Here is a 14,243-nt window from a genome sequence, read left to right on the forward strand (position 1 = left end):
GTAGATTGCTACAACCTTTAGTGTTCACCAAACTTTTTAATGTAACTTCTAAATCTTTTTGGGTCCCTCAGGTAAATTCCCATAGAGGACATGAGGTATCTTCTGTCATTGTTCAAGCCCAGATGGAACTTCTAGAGGTTAGACTAGGGTTCTCTCCTCTTGCTTAAAGATATATATATATATATATATATATATATATATATATAAATATCTCACCTCAATGATATAGATATATATATACCTCGTCTCAATGATCAGAGAAGCAAGGATGCATTTGGAGTTCAAATTCTGAAAACAAATCGTACTTTGCCTAAGAGCTCTCTTGCTGCTCTGCCAGTTGCCCAGTGTGCCCCAGAGTACCACTAAGAATGCTAATTATGGGTTTAGGATTTCCAGAGAGAAAAAGGACAATGGGCAGATCTGTGTGTGGGGTGGCAAATAGTGTATAATTATTTGCAAATCTGCCTTAAGGCAAGAGAGAACCAACATCTCCTACTAGGTCTGCTTGCCAGGGGAATACTTCCCAGCTAATTGAATATTTCCCAAGGAGATTATTTTTCTCATTACATCATTCCCAATGTGATGATTCTGAGATTTTTTGCCTAATGTTTTCTTTAATATTTAAACCAGTAACCATAAATTGTATCATTTTTTTTATAGTCTTATCCAATATAGTAGGGACTATAAATTGTTTCCATTTACAGTGATTCAGGAGAGGCCAGAGTTTGGTGGATCTTCTTATTCCAGTCCCTGGTGCAGAGTTTTTCATAAAAGCAACCATCAGCGTTGCAGTTGGCTGCCATCTAAGCTCCTCTTGTTTATTTCTGAAGCAAAGCTGGCTTTCCTCCCAAACTGCAATGGGAGCCAGTTGGCCTAGTTAGTCTCTGAGAGGCTCAACTTTGCATTTCCCCAACCCTGAGAACTTCCTTTGGGTAAACAAGCCCAAAGAGTTATCTGTTTTTACTTTCTGTAACTTACTTGTGTTTGGAATCTAATCATCACCGTTTTGTAGATAGCTTTCTCTAATTCATACATATAATCCCATTCCTATTCCATCTTATTCCCTAAATACTTAATACAAAAATCTGCTTCCACACCCTCCCTTACTTCTTTACATATATCAGTACACACACACACACACACACACACATACACAGAAGAATGCGCAAACACAATTATTGGTCAAATATGTCAATCAAATGTCTCGAGAAGTCTATATTCAAAAGGGAAGATATTTTAATATTCTTACATTCCAACATTAATTTAAAAATGATTTTTGAGACCTTGAATTGAAAAAAAAAATGTATGTTAGCCATACTCCCAAGAAAGACAACTAATACATTAATATAGTTTGTGTGTTTTATAAATTTTATAGGATCATGTCCATGGCTTAAAGGATTTACTGTGATACAGTTTTATGGTTTCTAAATTCTAAAATACCCTCTGTTAAGCTAACTAGAATATGAAGAATATTTTGTCAAATTCTGATCCCCTTTTTGTCTCCTCCTGGTGGAATCCTATGTTTTTTTCACTGTTTTTCACAGATACTAAAGATTGGCAGATAATTTTACTTCATATTTCCCATGTAAAAATAAGCATAAATCTATAAAACATGTTATCACTCTTATTTTAACTAATAATTATTAGCATATATATATTCTTAAAATGCTAAAAAGGGAGCTATAAATATATGTCAATATCAGTGTTGAATTTTACCAGGACCCTGTGCTCCTGGAAAATGGCAGTGGTTAAGGAAACCATCTCCACAATTTTGTTTTTCAGAAATCTTTGTACCCTTTTATGTTCCAGTTAGTGGCTTACCACCAAGAAGTGTGCTTCCCCATATGACTTAGATGAGACTCCTTGTAAACTCTTTCTCATGACCCCCATAAGATTCACAGATGACCCTCCTTATTTACCTGTGATGAGACCAAACACAGACCTTTCTCTTTTTTCCTGAACCTTCTGTAAAGGGCAGACACAGACCCTCTAATGTCTTGTTCTTTATCTCATGAATGATTAGCTAAGATTAAATCTGTCCCCCTGAAACTAGATAGACACAGAGATAAACATTTCCTGCTCAGCTGACTGACTGAGACTCATCTAACAGCAAAATAACAACTCCAACTATAGATCACTCCTGTTTCCTCCCTATGAGAGTCAAGGTCACAGCACCATGCTGAGACCTTCTGATCTTTGGATCTGGGCTGCTCTCCTTATTACAACCAGTGATGCTAGACAAAGCTACAATTCCATTCAGATAACATCAAACAAAACTCTGGAACCAGTGGATAAGTTCGTCACCAAGCACTCCTTGAATAATCTTTCTTTCCTGCACTCTCTGCATTTGGCTTCAGCACTGCACACAGGCATGGTCACATACAGATATAAACATACATTTGGACCTTTCTTGAGCTCTTTGTTTAAAACAGGCAATTTTCCTTCATCAAATGTAAAAGTCTCAAAGGCAGGATAAAGAACAGATTTTCTAAGTCTTCAAGACCCCTTGGAGTATCTATTTCACAAGGGGTAAGCACTGTTAGCCTTTTGGGTTTAGTTGATATTTTTTTCCTAAAAAAATCAGGTGGCATTTTCCTTCCTTCTTTCTTAATTCATAAGCACCAAGCAAGTTTTGTCTTCCTGAGATATCCTCTTTTTTTTTTTTTTTTGAGACAAAACAGATGGGCCAAATATGCTATGAGCTGTTACAACTTATTCCTTGGTAATTCTGTGGGTCACCTTTGAGCAGGTCATGTGCTGTGTGTGCTGGGGACGCACAGAAAGGAATGAATGAGTGTACATTCATCACCTGGGGCTGTGAGGCCAGTGCTTCTCTGCAGTGCCTCCTTGCTGCTTGTTAATGTCAACAACGCAGTGCCAAACTCCTGTAAAGATCTTCCGCAAAACTTGTTGGAAAAGGTGGGCTCCTGAGGTAATGCACCATAGAGGCAACTGGATTTTCATTAAATAAGAATACTCACTACCATTCTGAGCTGCCTACTGCTAACTTCAGCACCAGGCACATCACACGTGGTATGTTTTCAACTGTGCCACAACCTCCTGAGAGTCAGATTGAAATCTGACTCCAGGATTTCTGCTCTCTCCTTTACTGAATCTGCTAGAGCAGTTGAAAACCTTCCTAGACTACCAATAATCCTCAGAAGAGGTTCTGGGGGGCATAACTCTAAATTCACACTCTTATCTTATATTCCGTTAAATGAAGCAAGAAGGTAGGCCCATGATGGGCACATAAACTACTGTGACTAAAGGTCTCAAGGGCTGGTGCCAAGGCTGTCTGTTCTCAGGCTTCTCTGAACAGCTCGGTGGTGGTGGTGGGGTGGGAGGTGATGGTACAGACATAAAGAAAACCAGTGAAGAGTTGTAGGAAATTATCTGATTGTTTTCTCCCTAGAGGGTGTTATGAAAGTCTCATCCCCAAATCTGAGGAAGCAGAATGTAGATTTCCAGAAACAAGGTGAGATGAAGGCAAAATGTTATTTATACCAGTATGAACTCACATCAGCTCTTTCTGGATGTGCAGCTGTATAAAACTGCCTTTCTTAGGAATAATGAAGTTTGAGACATAGATGTTTCTTCCTCAGTTATAAAAAACCATTTCAGGGAGCTGGCTTTCTGCATTGTGTCCCTTCTATACCTGGGTTTGCTGATACTCAAGCCAGTCTGGGAGTGGTGAGAAGCTTGTGAATTGCCAAATGGAATCCTGTTTGCAGTTTGGAGAGAGGTAAAGAGAAAGTGAACTCATGGCTTTTGTTTCTGACCACACTGAGAAGACATGTCCTTGAATCTTTCCAAAGCACCACGTCCTCTGCTTGATCAGTGAATTGTCAAGGTGAACTTTCATCTACCAGTCCTCCAATTTCAGATCTGAAGATGATTTCAAAAGAATAGATTTGTACAGTGAAGTGATATAAGAAAAATATATCTACCAATGTTTGGGAAAGATAGCAGGGAGAAAAGGCGAAATTATTGACAAAGAAACCCAAAACTAGATAAGACAAATGCTGATGGCAACTCTAGTGCCAAGATAAAGTACCCATGTTGGTACCCTTAAGCAGCGGTCCTCAACATTTTTGGCACCAGGGACTGGTTTCCTGGAAGACAATTTTTCCATGGCTGGGGGCAGGGGGATGGTTCAGGCGGTAATGCGAGTGATGGGGAGTTAAGAGGAGCGCAGATGAAGCTTCACTCGCTCACCCACCGCTCACCTCCTGCTGTGCGGCCCTGTATGGGCAGTTGGGGACCCCTGCCCTAAAGGACAGGCAATTTGAATTCAATGCAAAACAAAAATTACATAGATATCTCACTGTGACACTCAGATCCTTCAACACTGAGTTACCAGCTCATTGTCTACCTCTGCTTCTCCGCTACACTCACTGTACATTCCAACTGGACTCTTACTGCTGGAGGATGGCTTCATGCCTTCCTGGTATGGCAGAGGCATAAAGTGCCCTCTGCTGCCACAGTCCTCTTTAGTCATCCCCTGGCTTGAGATTCCTGAGGCTTGTGTGTCTATCCCAATCCAATGAGACCTGCCCAAACAGTAGGGGTCTTCTATTAAGCTCTCCAGGACTCCTTTGAAACCCCTCTCACTATACTTGGTGTAATGAGGCTCTGTACTTGTGCTCCTCCGCCTGTGAACTCAGAGCACAGCTTCTGCCAAAGAAGTCCTCTTCACAAAAAATCCTCCCTCAACCTCCAATACGTTGTACCATCTACCCAATTCTTTTTTTTTTTTAATCTATTTATTTATTTAGTTTTGGCTGTGTTGGGTCTTCGTTGCTGTGCGCAGGCTTTCTCTAGTCGCGGTAAGCAGAGGCTACTCTTCGTTGCAGTGCGTGGGCTTCTCATTGTCGTGGCTTCTCTTGTTGTGGAGCAAGGGCTCTAGGCGCTCAGACTTCAGTAGTTGTGGCACGTGGGCTCAGTAGTTGTGGCTTGCAGGCTCTAGAGCTCAGGCTCAGTAGTTGTGGTGCACGGGCTTAGTTGCTCTGTGGCACATGGGATCTTCCCGGGCCAGGGCTCGAATCCGGGTCTCCTGCATTGGCAGGAGGATTCTTAACCACTGCACCACCAGGGAAACCCCCCATCTACCCAATTCTTAGTTAACCTATCTTGAAATTTTGGCACTGTCTTTTGGCACCTCCCACTGAAATTTCACATTTATTTTATCTTAGTGCCTCATTCAAAACTTCTAATTTCACCTCCTATTATACAGCATTCAGCATTTCCTAATTCATGAGAGTGCAATTAGGTGACAATCTACATACCTTAAATCTGAACATTGTTACAATCATTTTTTGTGACTAGGATACAGGTGCGGCTGGAAGTTTTTCACCTTTCCAATGTGTGCTGTTTGCTCTGTAGAATTTATATATTATTGTTTCTGTTTATTTATGATATTAGAATATAATGCACAAATCCTTGGAGTCAAGGTGTTGTGAACAGACAGATCCACCAGAGGATTTTTCCAGTACATTGTGAATGAATCCTATGTATAATACATAAAGCTCCCACAAGAAATAAATAAGGTTATTTGTTGAGAACTGTGAAGAAAACAATCTGCTTCTCTTTTTAAAAAAGGCCACAGTGATATACTATGGAATGTGTATCATTATAATAACAGGAGTGGACTAAAGCAAGAGAGAAAAAGGAACATGCAACCATGGGAAGAAGGCTAACCGCATTAACCCTTCATAAAGTGTTTACTTCATGAAATGTTTTGAGATATCACATTGCCTGCACACATGATTCCGGTGGATATTATGATTCTACAAGCTAGACTGATTTCTGTAGTAACTACATTTATCCAGGGAACCCACAGCTAATAAAAGAGCACCCTATTACTCCTAGGGGTGTAAACTCCTCTTGGCCTGAGAGGATGGTAAATAAATTGAGGATGCTGGGATTGAAGAAGAGATGTTCTGTTTACTCACACCAACAAGATATATTCTTTGGTCCAAAATGGCATTTCCCATTTCTTGATACTCTGTATAATTTATCTATTTTGTTTGTTTATTGTCAGTCTCTTCCAGTAAAATATAAGTTCCATGAAGGTAGGGAGCTTTGTTTGGTTTTCTGTTGCATCTTCCATACGTGTCACCTAGTTCCTGGAAGGTTTATATAATGAATAAGCTAAGAAGAAAGGGTGTAAATATAGGAAGGCAGGTTTTTGACTCAACACAAAGACTTTTTAAATTACCTCTATACTTGTATACTGTCTGCAGGCTGTGTGGTCTTCAGCAGGAAGTGGTTTCTTCTCTAGAGCTCCAGCTAAATCCAGATGACTGTTGGCCTGGGATATTTTGGGGGATGACACATTGGAGGTGTTTGGCCACCAGGTTCACTTCCAGCCTTGTGGTTCTAAGGACGGGCCTTTGCCAAAGAATTTACAATGGAGGGAACCCAGGGCAATCATACCGTGTTAATGATGACAACTTATTGAACTTGGGATACAAGAGGTAAGGAGTCAAAGATGGCACTGAGACTCCCAGTCTGGAGATATTGGTGCCACTGAAGGGAAAAACTGTAATTCAACAGAAATGCTGGTTTGTAGGCAAACTTTAAATCATGGTTAGAAATTCTGAGTTTAATGCGTTAGTGGATTACACAGGAGACATCCAGAAGGTGGTTATATTCAGGTAGATATGGAGCTCAGAAGAGGCTGAGTTATGTCATTCCCATTTGTTAGAAAAATCCACAGCCCTCTCTATAGTAGGTAGAGATATCCAAGAAAAGTATGAGTAACTCTTCCCTAATAGGTCATGCACATCCATCTTTATGAAATAATTAGCCTCAGTATTAAAAAACAGAGAACAATTTTCAGATCATTATATCAGGAGAACAAGAATGTTCCTTGAAAGTTGTAATCTGTATTTTGATTGAGGACCATATAGTGTATTTTGAAAAGCTTTATTTAGACTATGTGATAACTTAATACATATTAATAAAACTGGTTTCTGATGTGTTTTAAAAATCATGCTTAAAAGATGCCATCAGTGAATAGTATATTTAGCTATACAATTTTATATTATATAGAATGTAGGTATTATAGTTTCATTTCCTAGATGAGAAAAACAGAGGCCCAGAGTGACTTTATTGCTTATAGAGCTCAAACTTGAATCCCTGTCTTCAGAGCCTGAGTGTGAAGCTCTTTCTCCAGCATTCTGCTTCAGTGAGCTGTGAGTCACCAGACTGAGACTCCGCCCTACCATGGGACTGATCAGCTGGCTGCTCAATGGCAGTGAGAATGTCTATCACTTGTCCTTGACTCAGTTGTGAATCCCCCCGCCCCCCATTCTAGTTGCAGTGCTTACCACCTGCTACCAGGGAGGCTCATGTAAAACTGCAAGTTAATGATGATTGTACCAGCCAGAGTTTCTTGGATGGGCTGATAAAACCCGCTCCCCAATACAAGGCTATCGCAGCAATAGGTCCTTTTTTTTTTCTTTTCTTTTCTTTCTACTAGTGATGATATTCACTGCAAGAGCAGCTAATGGGTAGTCAAGTGCAGAGGCTTGGGATCTGGGAGAAAATGAGCTGAACAGGGAACCATGAATAAGCTGTTAAAGCCAAGTGGAAACGAGAAGTGGGGGTAATTTGGAGAGGTAGATGAAGAAGGCATTGGGGAGCACTGAGACAACATGGGGTTGGTTTTGTGCGAATGCAGTTTCAGGGGAGCATTTGCCCAGCTGCAGCATTACAGAATCCCTTTTTGTACACTGGATTTATTTCAGTGGGGAAGGAAGAAGGGAGGGGCCATAGGAATAAAGGGGGGCGGCAATGAATTAGGAATGCTTTGGAAAAGTAATTTTCTGTCTTACATACTCGACAAAAGCACCTGCTATAATTTTACAATATTTTGTGTGAAAGCTAACCTTTATTTGCTATACAGGAAAGGATGGCCAGTTACTGCCCACACTCACAGAAGGTAGAGATTGGGTCAACCTTTACTTAAGAGGACTGTGCCTTGCACTGGAAAGTTGAAGGAATATAGATTCAAGGGCTTGTGGTATTTTTTTCACTTGCAATTTTTGGAACCATAATTCAGTACTACTGGATTAGGGCATGTTCTATCAAACTAAGAATCAAAAGCTTTCCTATGGGGAAAGTATTAATGTTATAGCTGAAAGAGGTGACGGCCGAATTACTGCCATTAAAAATAATTTATTAACCGTGTCTGTGCAAAATGCTCTGGTAGGCACCAAATCCCAAGGGCTTCCTGTTTCAATACATCCTTCTCTCTTTGCAGTCTTTTCAGTGTACCATTCGGCTCTTCACCTGTGAATAAAATGGATACCTCGAAAACTTCATCTTTGGGGACACGATTACAGGCCAAGAGAACGCTGTTTTCATCATCAGCGCCAATCATACAGTGCAGGGAAGGTGTTTTAGGAGGCTGCCATCCTCAAACTCTCTTTCTTGGAGCTTGTAAAACATCTTTCCGGTTTCCACTTTAGATCAGGAAATCTGGGAAGAGTCGACTAGAGAGGTTTTGCACCATCAGCATAAACCATTCTGTTGCTGGCTCTTTACTTCTTCATCCTTCCTTCTTAGGCCGGTTCCCTAGTCCCTCAGGCGGGTCCCACACTGCACCTGAGATATAGGTACACAGGTGTCTCTCTACCCAAAGGAAGAGAAAGGAAAGAATTTTGGATACCAACCCAAATCGTTTTAAATGTTACCTCTCACAGTCAGTTACCTTGTGATGTGTGCACCTGTGTGTACATCTACGTTTAAAGACAATACTTTTTAAAAAGGTAAGTTAGCACAAGTCGGCTAAGAGGTATCTGCCGGGTGTAATTGCACAAAGGTCTGTTTCACCAGTATCTCTCTTAGCAAGTCGGAGGGAACGGGCTCTCGACCCAGCAGCGCCCGCTGCCAGGCGGGGAAGCGCACAGACACCCCCCGCACGCGCATACGCCCACGCCCCTGCTCTCTCGCCCCGCAGCTTCGGTCTCTGACCCCACTGCATCCACACAGGAAAGGGGCTCACAGTCGGTGGGTCGGGAGCTGCTTTTGCCACACACTTCCAAGTGAGCGTTTGCTTGGATCATTTATCTTGTACGCGTTAAGAAACCACCATTAGGTGTTGGGGGGAGGCGCTACTCTGCCTGAAGCCCAGCCAGTCCGTGGCGGCTCCGTGCACACCGCACCCGCCTGGCTGCCAGCGCCCGCCTGGAGCCGCCTCCCTCCCGGGGTCCCGGATTCCCCGGATCCCGGACGCGGTCTCTCGTTTCACGTCTCCCCCTTTAAGTGCGACCGGGCAGGGGCGTCGGGCAGTGCTTTCGAATCTTCTGAGGCTTGCGGGGTTCCCTCCGCGGCGGGTCAGACAGCACCCGCCGCGGACGCCCAGTGAGTCCCCGGCCCCGGGCTCGCGGCGGCGGCGGCGCAGCTCACTGGAGTTTGACTCTCGGGCAGCGGCTCCGGCGCGGAGTCTCAGGCGGCGGGAGCTAGGCGAGCCCGGCCGCTTGCCCTCCGCACTGCGCTCGGATTGGTCTCTCCCAGACAGTGCTAGCCGAGGGTTGGCTGCGGGCCGGCTGAAGAACAGGTGCACCTTACCGCCCGGACTCGCGGAGCAGCCGCCGAGGAACGCGGCGCGGCGGGCCCCCCTGTGTCGGAATGCGGCTCTCTGGTACCTGGCGTTCCGCGGCCGGACCGCTCAGCCCCTGAAGGCGGCGCGAGGCCCAGGGGCGGCGCGGGCGGGCGCCCCGGGGAGCTGGCCGGGTGCGGCGCCCCGAGGATGCCGGCGCGGCTGGAGCGCATGCAGGCGGCGGGCGGCAGCAGCAGCAGCAGCAGACGACGCGGGGCCCTGGCGCGCAGGAGGCCGCCTGCCTGGCTGCAGACGCGCCCCGCCGCTCCCTGACCGGCCGGCGGCGCAGGGGGCCAGTCTAGCCCCTCTTCCGAGCTCCTCGCCGCCACCTCCCCGGCCCGCGTCCCCTGCCCGGCCCGCATCCCCTGCCCGGCCGGCGTCCCCTCCCCCGCTCCTCTCCTCCCCGCCCGCCGCCCGCCTCTCGGGGGGAGGGGCGTGGGGGCAGGGAGCCGATTTGCATGCGGCCGCCGCGGCCGCTGCCTGCGCCCGAGCCCGCCGCCGCCGCCGCCGGAGCCCGCGCCTGCGCCCGGCCCGCGCGGCCCCATGCCTCTGGCGCGGCCCTCGGGGGGGCGAAGGTGAAGACCGGCTCCTAGGATGAGTGAAGGGGCGGCCGCTGCCTCGCCACCTGGAGCCGCTTCGGCAGCCGCCGCCTCGGCCGAGGAGGGCACCGCGGCGGCTGTGGCTGCTGCGGCGGCGGCAGCGGCGGCGGGCGGGGGCCCGGACGGCGGCGGCGAAGGGGCGGCCGAGCCCCCCCGGGAGTTACGCTGTAGCGACTGCATCGTGTGGAACCGGCAGCAGACGTGGCTGTGCGTGGTGCCTCTGTTCATCGGCTTCATCGGCCTGGGGCTCAGCCTCATGCTACTCAAATGGATCGTGGTGGGCTCCGTCAAGGAATACGTGCCCACCGACCTGGTGGACTCCAAGGGGATGGGCCAGGACCCCTTCTTCCTCTCCAAGCCCAGCTCCTTTCCCAAGGCCATGGAGACCACCACGACGACCACTTCCACCACGTCTCCAGCCACCTCCGCCGGCGGCGCCGCCTCTTCCAGGACGCCCAACCGGATTAGCACCCGGCTGACCACCATCACGCGGGCGCCCACTCGCTTCCCCGGGCAGCGGGTGCCCATCCGGGCCAGCCCGCGCTCCACCACGGCACGGAGCACTGCGGCCCCCTCGACGGTCTTGTCCACGACAGCCCCTTTCTTCGGTAGCAGCACTCCGGGCTCCCGACCCCCGGTGCCAGGAACCCCCAGTACCCCGGCCATGCCCTCCTGGCCCACTGCGGCATACGCTACCTCCTCCTACCTTCATGATTCTACTCCCTCCTGGACCCTGTCTCCCTTTCAGGATGCTGCCTCCTCCTCGTCTTCCTCCTCTACCACCACCACGCCAGAAACTAGCACCAGCCCCAAATTTCGTAAGTAAACACTGTCTGAACTCTGATTTACTGCTGAGTTTCCATTCTGCCCTCCTGCTGTCCTTTCCCTTCGCCAACGCCTGTCTTCTAGCATCCTTCACCCCCACCCCCACCCCCACCCCCCACTCCATTCCAGGTTTGGAACACGGAGTGAGAGAATTAAAACTGGCCACAAGGGAGGGAAAAGGTGCCGGCCTTTTCCTGTGTGTGTGTGCGTGGGGGTAGGGGTGGTGTGAAGCAAAGAGATAGTCAGCCAAGCTCCAGGGGCCCTACTTCAGTGGGTCCCAAATGAGAACTAACTCCCTTCAAGGGGTTAAAGTGAGTGCAGACCTGCTGGGGAGCTCTGGGATCCGGCTCCTGATGAGAGCTGGGGAGGGAGGAAGGAGGGAGGGAGGGAGGGAGGGGAGGGGGGAGGGAGGGAGGGAGGGAGGGGAGGGGGGAGGGAGGGAGGGAGGGGAGGGGGGAGGGAGGGAGGGAGGGCCTTCCCAAAAGCACTGAGCCCTTTCCCCGCCCGTGGGAAGGAGAGAAAGAAAAGCACATGTAAATCGACCGACGTTAAACCACGGAGGGAAGTTGTATCCATGTGGGGGTGGGCTGGGGTGTGTGTGTGGTGATTTGATGGAGATGTTGGTACGATGAAGCTGTAGACACTTCCAGCAGCCCTGACCCGGGCAGGGACCAGGAAGGGTTAATTAGAAGCCATTGTGGGAGGTAGGGAAAGGAGGCGATCCATGGCGAAGGGCTAAACTGATCACCTCCTACCCTGCCCATGGCCATTCCAAGGTGTAGAAACGGACTCTGTGGCCGCCGAGAGTGAGTTAACTAGGGGGAATTATGAAGGGGGCCCTGCAGAGCTGCCGCCTCTAGGGTCCTGACGGAGGAGGAGTTTTTTCAGCTCTGCCAAGCGTTTGCTTTGTTCGTTTCCCAAAGGTGGAGAGTGAACCTCGTCTCCCCTCCCTATATGCCTGAAAAATTTAGGCAAAATGGGACAGAGTTCTGGGCACTCAAGGGTGAGAAAATCAACTCATTTGAAACAGGTCACTCTTTGAATGTAGCTTCTTCACCCGTGGCTCAGTTGCTGCCACTACTGGCCAGTTTCCCCAAGCATGATAGCTTTCCATCTGTCTAGGAGGTGTGTATTTTCCCTATACCTTTATACATGTTTTAGATGACTAATTGACCTCCCAGCACCCTCCCACCACCTCACCTTGTTCTTATTATAAGGAAATTTTAGGAAGGTTCTTAATCTGACTATCAATCAGGATCTGAGAACAGTTTGTGCAACCTGTGAAGGTTATTTAGGACAAACCCCCAGCCTGCCAGTTCAAGTTCTGTGCAAGGCTTTTCTCCAAAAACTGCCTGGCTATGCCTTCTTTATACTGTATTTCTGTTTTGAGCCATAACATCTGGAGGGGAAGGAAGACTGCTCATCATTAACTCTTGAGTAGGAATACCAAGCTTTCAGTCATCTGGCAATTTTTCATTTCTCTGACCTGTGGTCTTAGCTGGGGTGTTATTTAATCCTTGAAACTTTTTTGTTTTTGGATTTGTTGTATTTGTGGCTAAAGTCCAAGGGGAGATATTCCTTATCCTTTTACTCTGCTTTGGAAAAAAAATAGGCTAACAGATAAACTGAGAGACAGAGAGGAGAGGGGAAGGGAGGGAATCTGCCACAAACCAGAATGGCAGTCAGACTGGTAACTTGCTGCTTCTCTCTCCTTTGGCTGAAGCAGTCATTTTTGAGAGTACATTTTCTCAGGAGGTGTGTAGAGGTTTCTCTCAACAAATCTAGCTGCTTGAGTTTTGTGGATGAGTAAAGGATGTGCAAGCGTATGTGCAAACATATTCAATGGATTGAAAATAGATGCGTTTATCTTGAAGACCCCAGGGTTTTTATCTTTTCTTTTGTTACAGTTGATATGAATAATGGAGTGTGGATGTACTTCTCAGCCTTGTGTGTGTGTTGGGGGGCTTGCATATGGGGGGATATTTCATATTCTTTCTGAATTGATTTCCTTGCTTTCCATTCCAGAGGTCTTTAAAGAAAAACCAAGGTAATTATTTTCTACCCCTCCATGCTCCCTTCCTACATTCTGTAGAAGGGAATGGCAGCCTGTTTAATAAATAATGATTATTGACACGGCTCTCAGCCCCAAGGAGAAGGGTGGTGGTGGTGGTGGGGGAGAATCTGTAAATGGTATCAATGTTCACTTAGACATAGAAGCAATATTTGTTTTATGTGTATCTGAGGTTCAGCTCTTGCTCTTTTTTAAACCTTCAACAAGGAGTTGAATTAAGGGATTTGCAAGTATGCAAATCCAGCAGAAACTGACCTGGTTTGCCTATATCAACAAGGGAAATTTTAATGAAAGGAAGATCATGTAGTTTCCATAAAAGATGAGTTTAAATAGGTAGGTTGTATGAGTCCAAGATTGTAAGATGATTAACAAAAGGAAATAAAGATTTCATTTGAGGGATCATCAGCACTGCTGAAAAATGGGCTGAATATCTTGCATTTATATTTTTCACTTGTTTCAATTATGTCACCAAAGTTCCCAGGAGAGAAATTGCCCCCCCCTTTTTTCTAGCTCCTACTTTCAGACTTCAGTAGATTTTTTTCTTTTCTTTTTTTTTAAGTGAAAGGCATGGATTGTGTTGTAGCACCTGAGGACAACTAAGAATGATGCTTTTTTTTTTTTTTTCTAGAGACTAACTCACAAGTTCTTTAATTGCCAGGGTCTATGCTTTTAAATTGAACACAAGGCGTATAGAATGAATGTCTTTGTGTTCATCTTAGGTCAGTCAGAAGGATCCTGTCTGTAAAGGCAGCACAGCTCTGGAGTGGAAGAGGCTGGTTCACTCTAGAATAAACACCCTTGCTAATGGGTAATAGGATTTTTGCAAGCAAAAGCTATATTTGCTATGGCAAGGCCCAGTTTAGGAGACTGTTTCTAATTTTCTGTAGGATTAAAGGCAAAGAAAGATTAAATTTGAAAGGCAGAGGGAGGAGAAGTGGGGTTTGGAAGTTGACTCTTCTCATCCTGCAACCTTTAGAACATGAGCCAGACCAAAACTTTCTTCTGTGTTACTGGAGTCTCTTGGGTTCCCAAATAGTTGCCCAGGACTTTCCTTTCCTTCAGATGCTTTAAAAACAAATATCTTGAACATACTGCCTTTAAGGGATTATTTCCCCCCAAGTGTCTTTGAAGCATTTTACAG

At 46.5% G+C, this 14,243-nt stretch overlaps 1 protein-coding gene across 7 annotated transcripts in view; it reads left to right on the forward strand.

Annotated features, from left to right (window-relative positions):
• Positions 1-10,201: 10,201 nt before the first annotated feature.
• The window catches only part of NRG3 (neuregulin 3), a gene marked incomplete at both ends in the record, with an annotated part of 1,107,647 nt that continues 1,103,605 nt past the window's right edge, over positions 10,202-14,243 (forward strand). For all 7 annotated transcript variants that reach the window (XM_082611217.1, XM_082611214.1, XM_082611218.1 and 4 more), the window contains one exon: positions 10,202-11,024. In XM_082611217.1, the coding sequence (XP_082467343.1) occupies positions 10,202-11,024 (823 nt within the window). The remainder of the gene's footprint in view (positions 11,025-14,243) is intronic.

Source organism: Mesoplodon mirus (genome assembly GCF_964341445.2).
Source record: "Mesoplodon mirus genome assembly, chromosome: 2".
NCBI lineage: Eukaryota > Metazoa > Chordata > Mammalia > Artiodactyla > Ziphiidae > Mesoplodon > Mesoplodon mirus.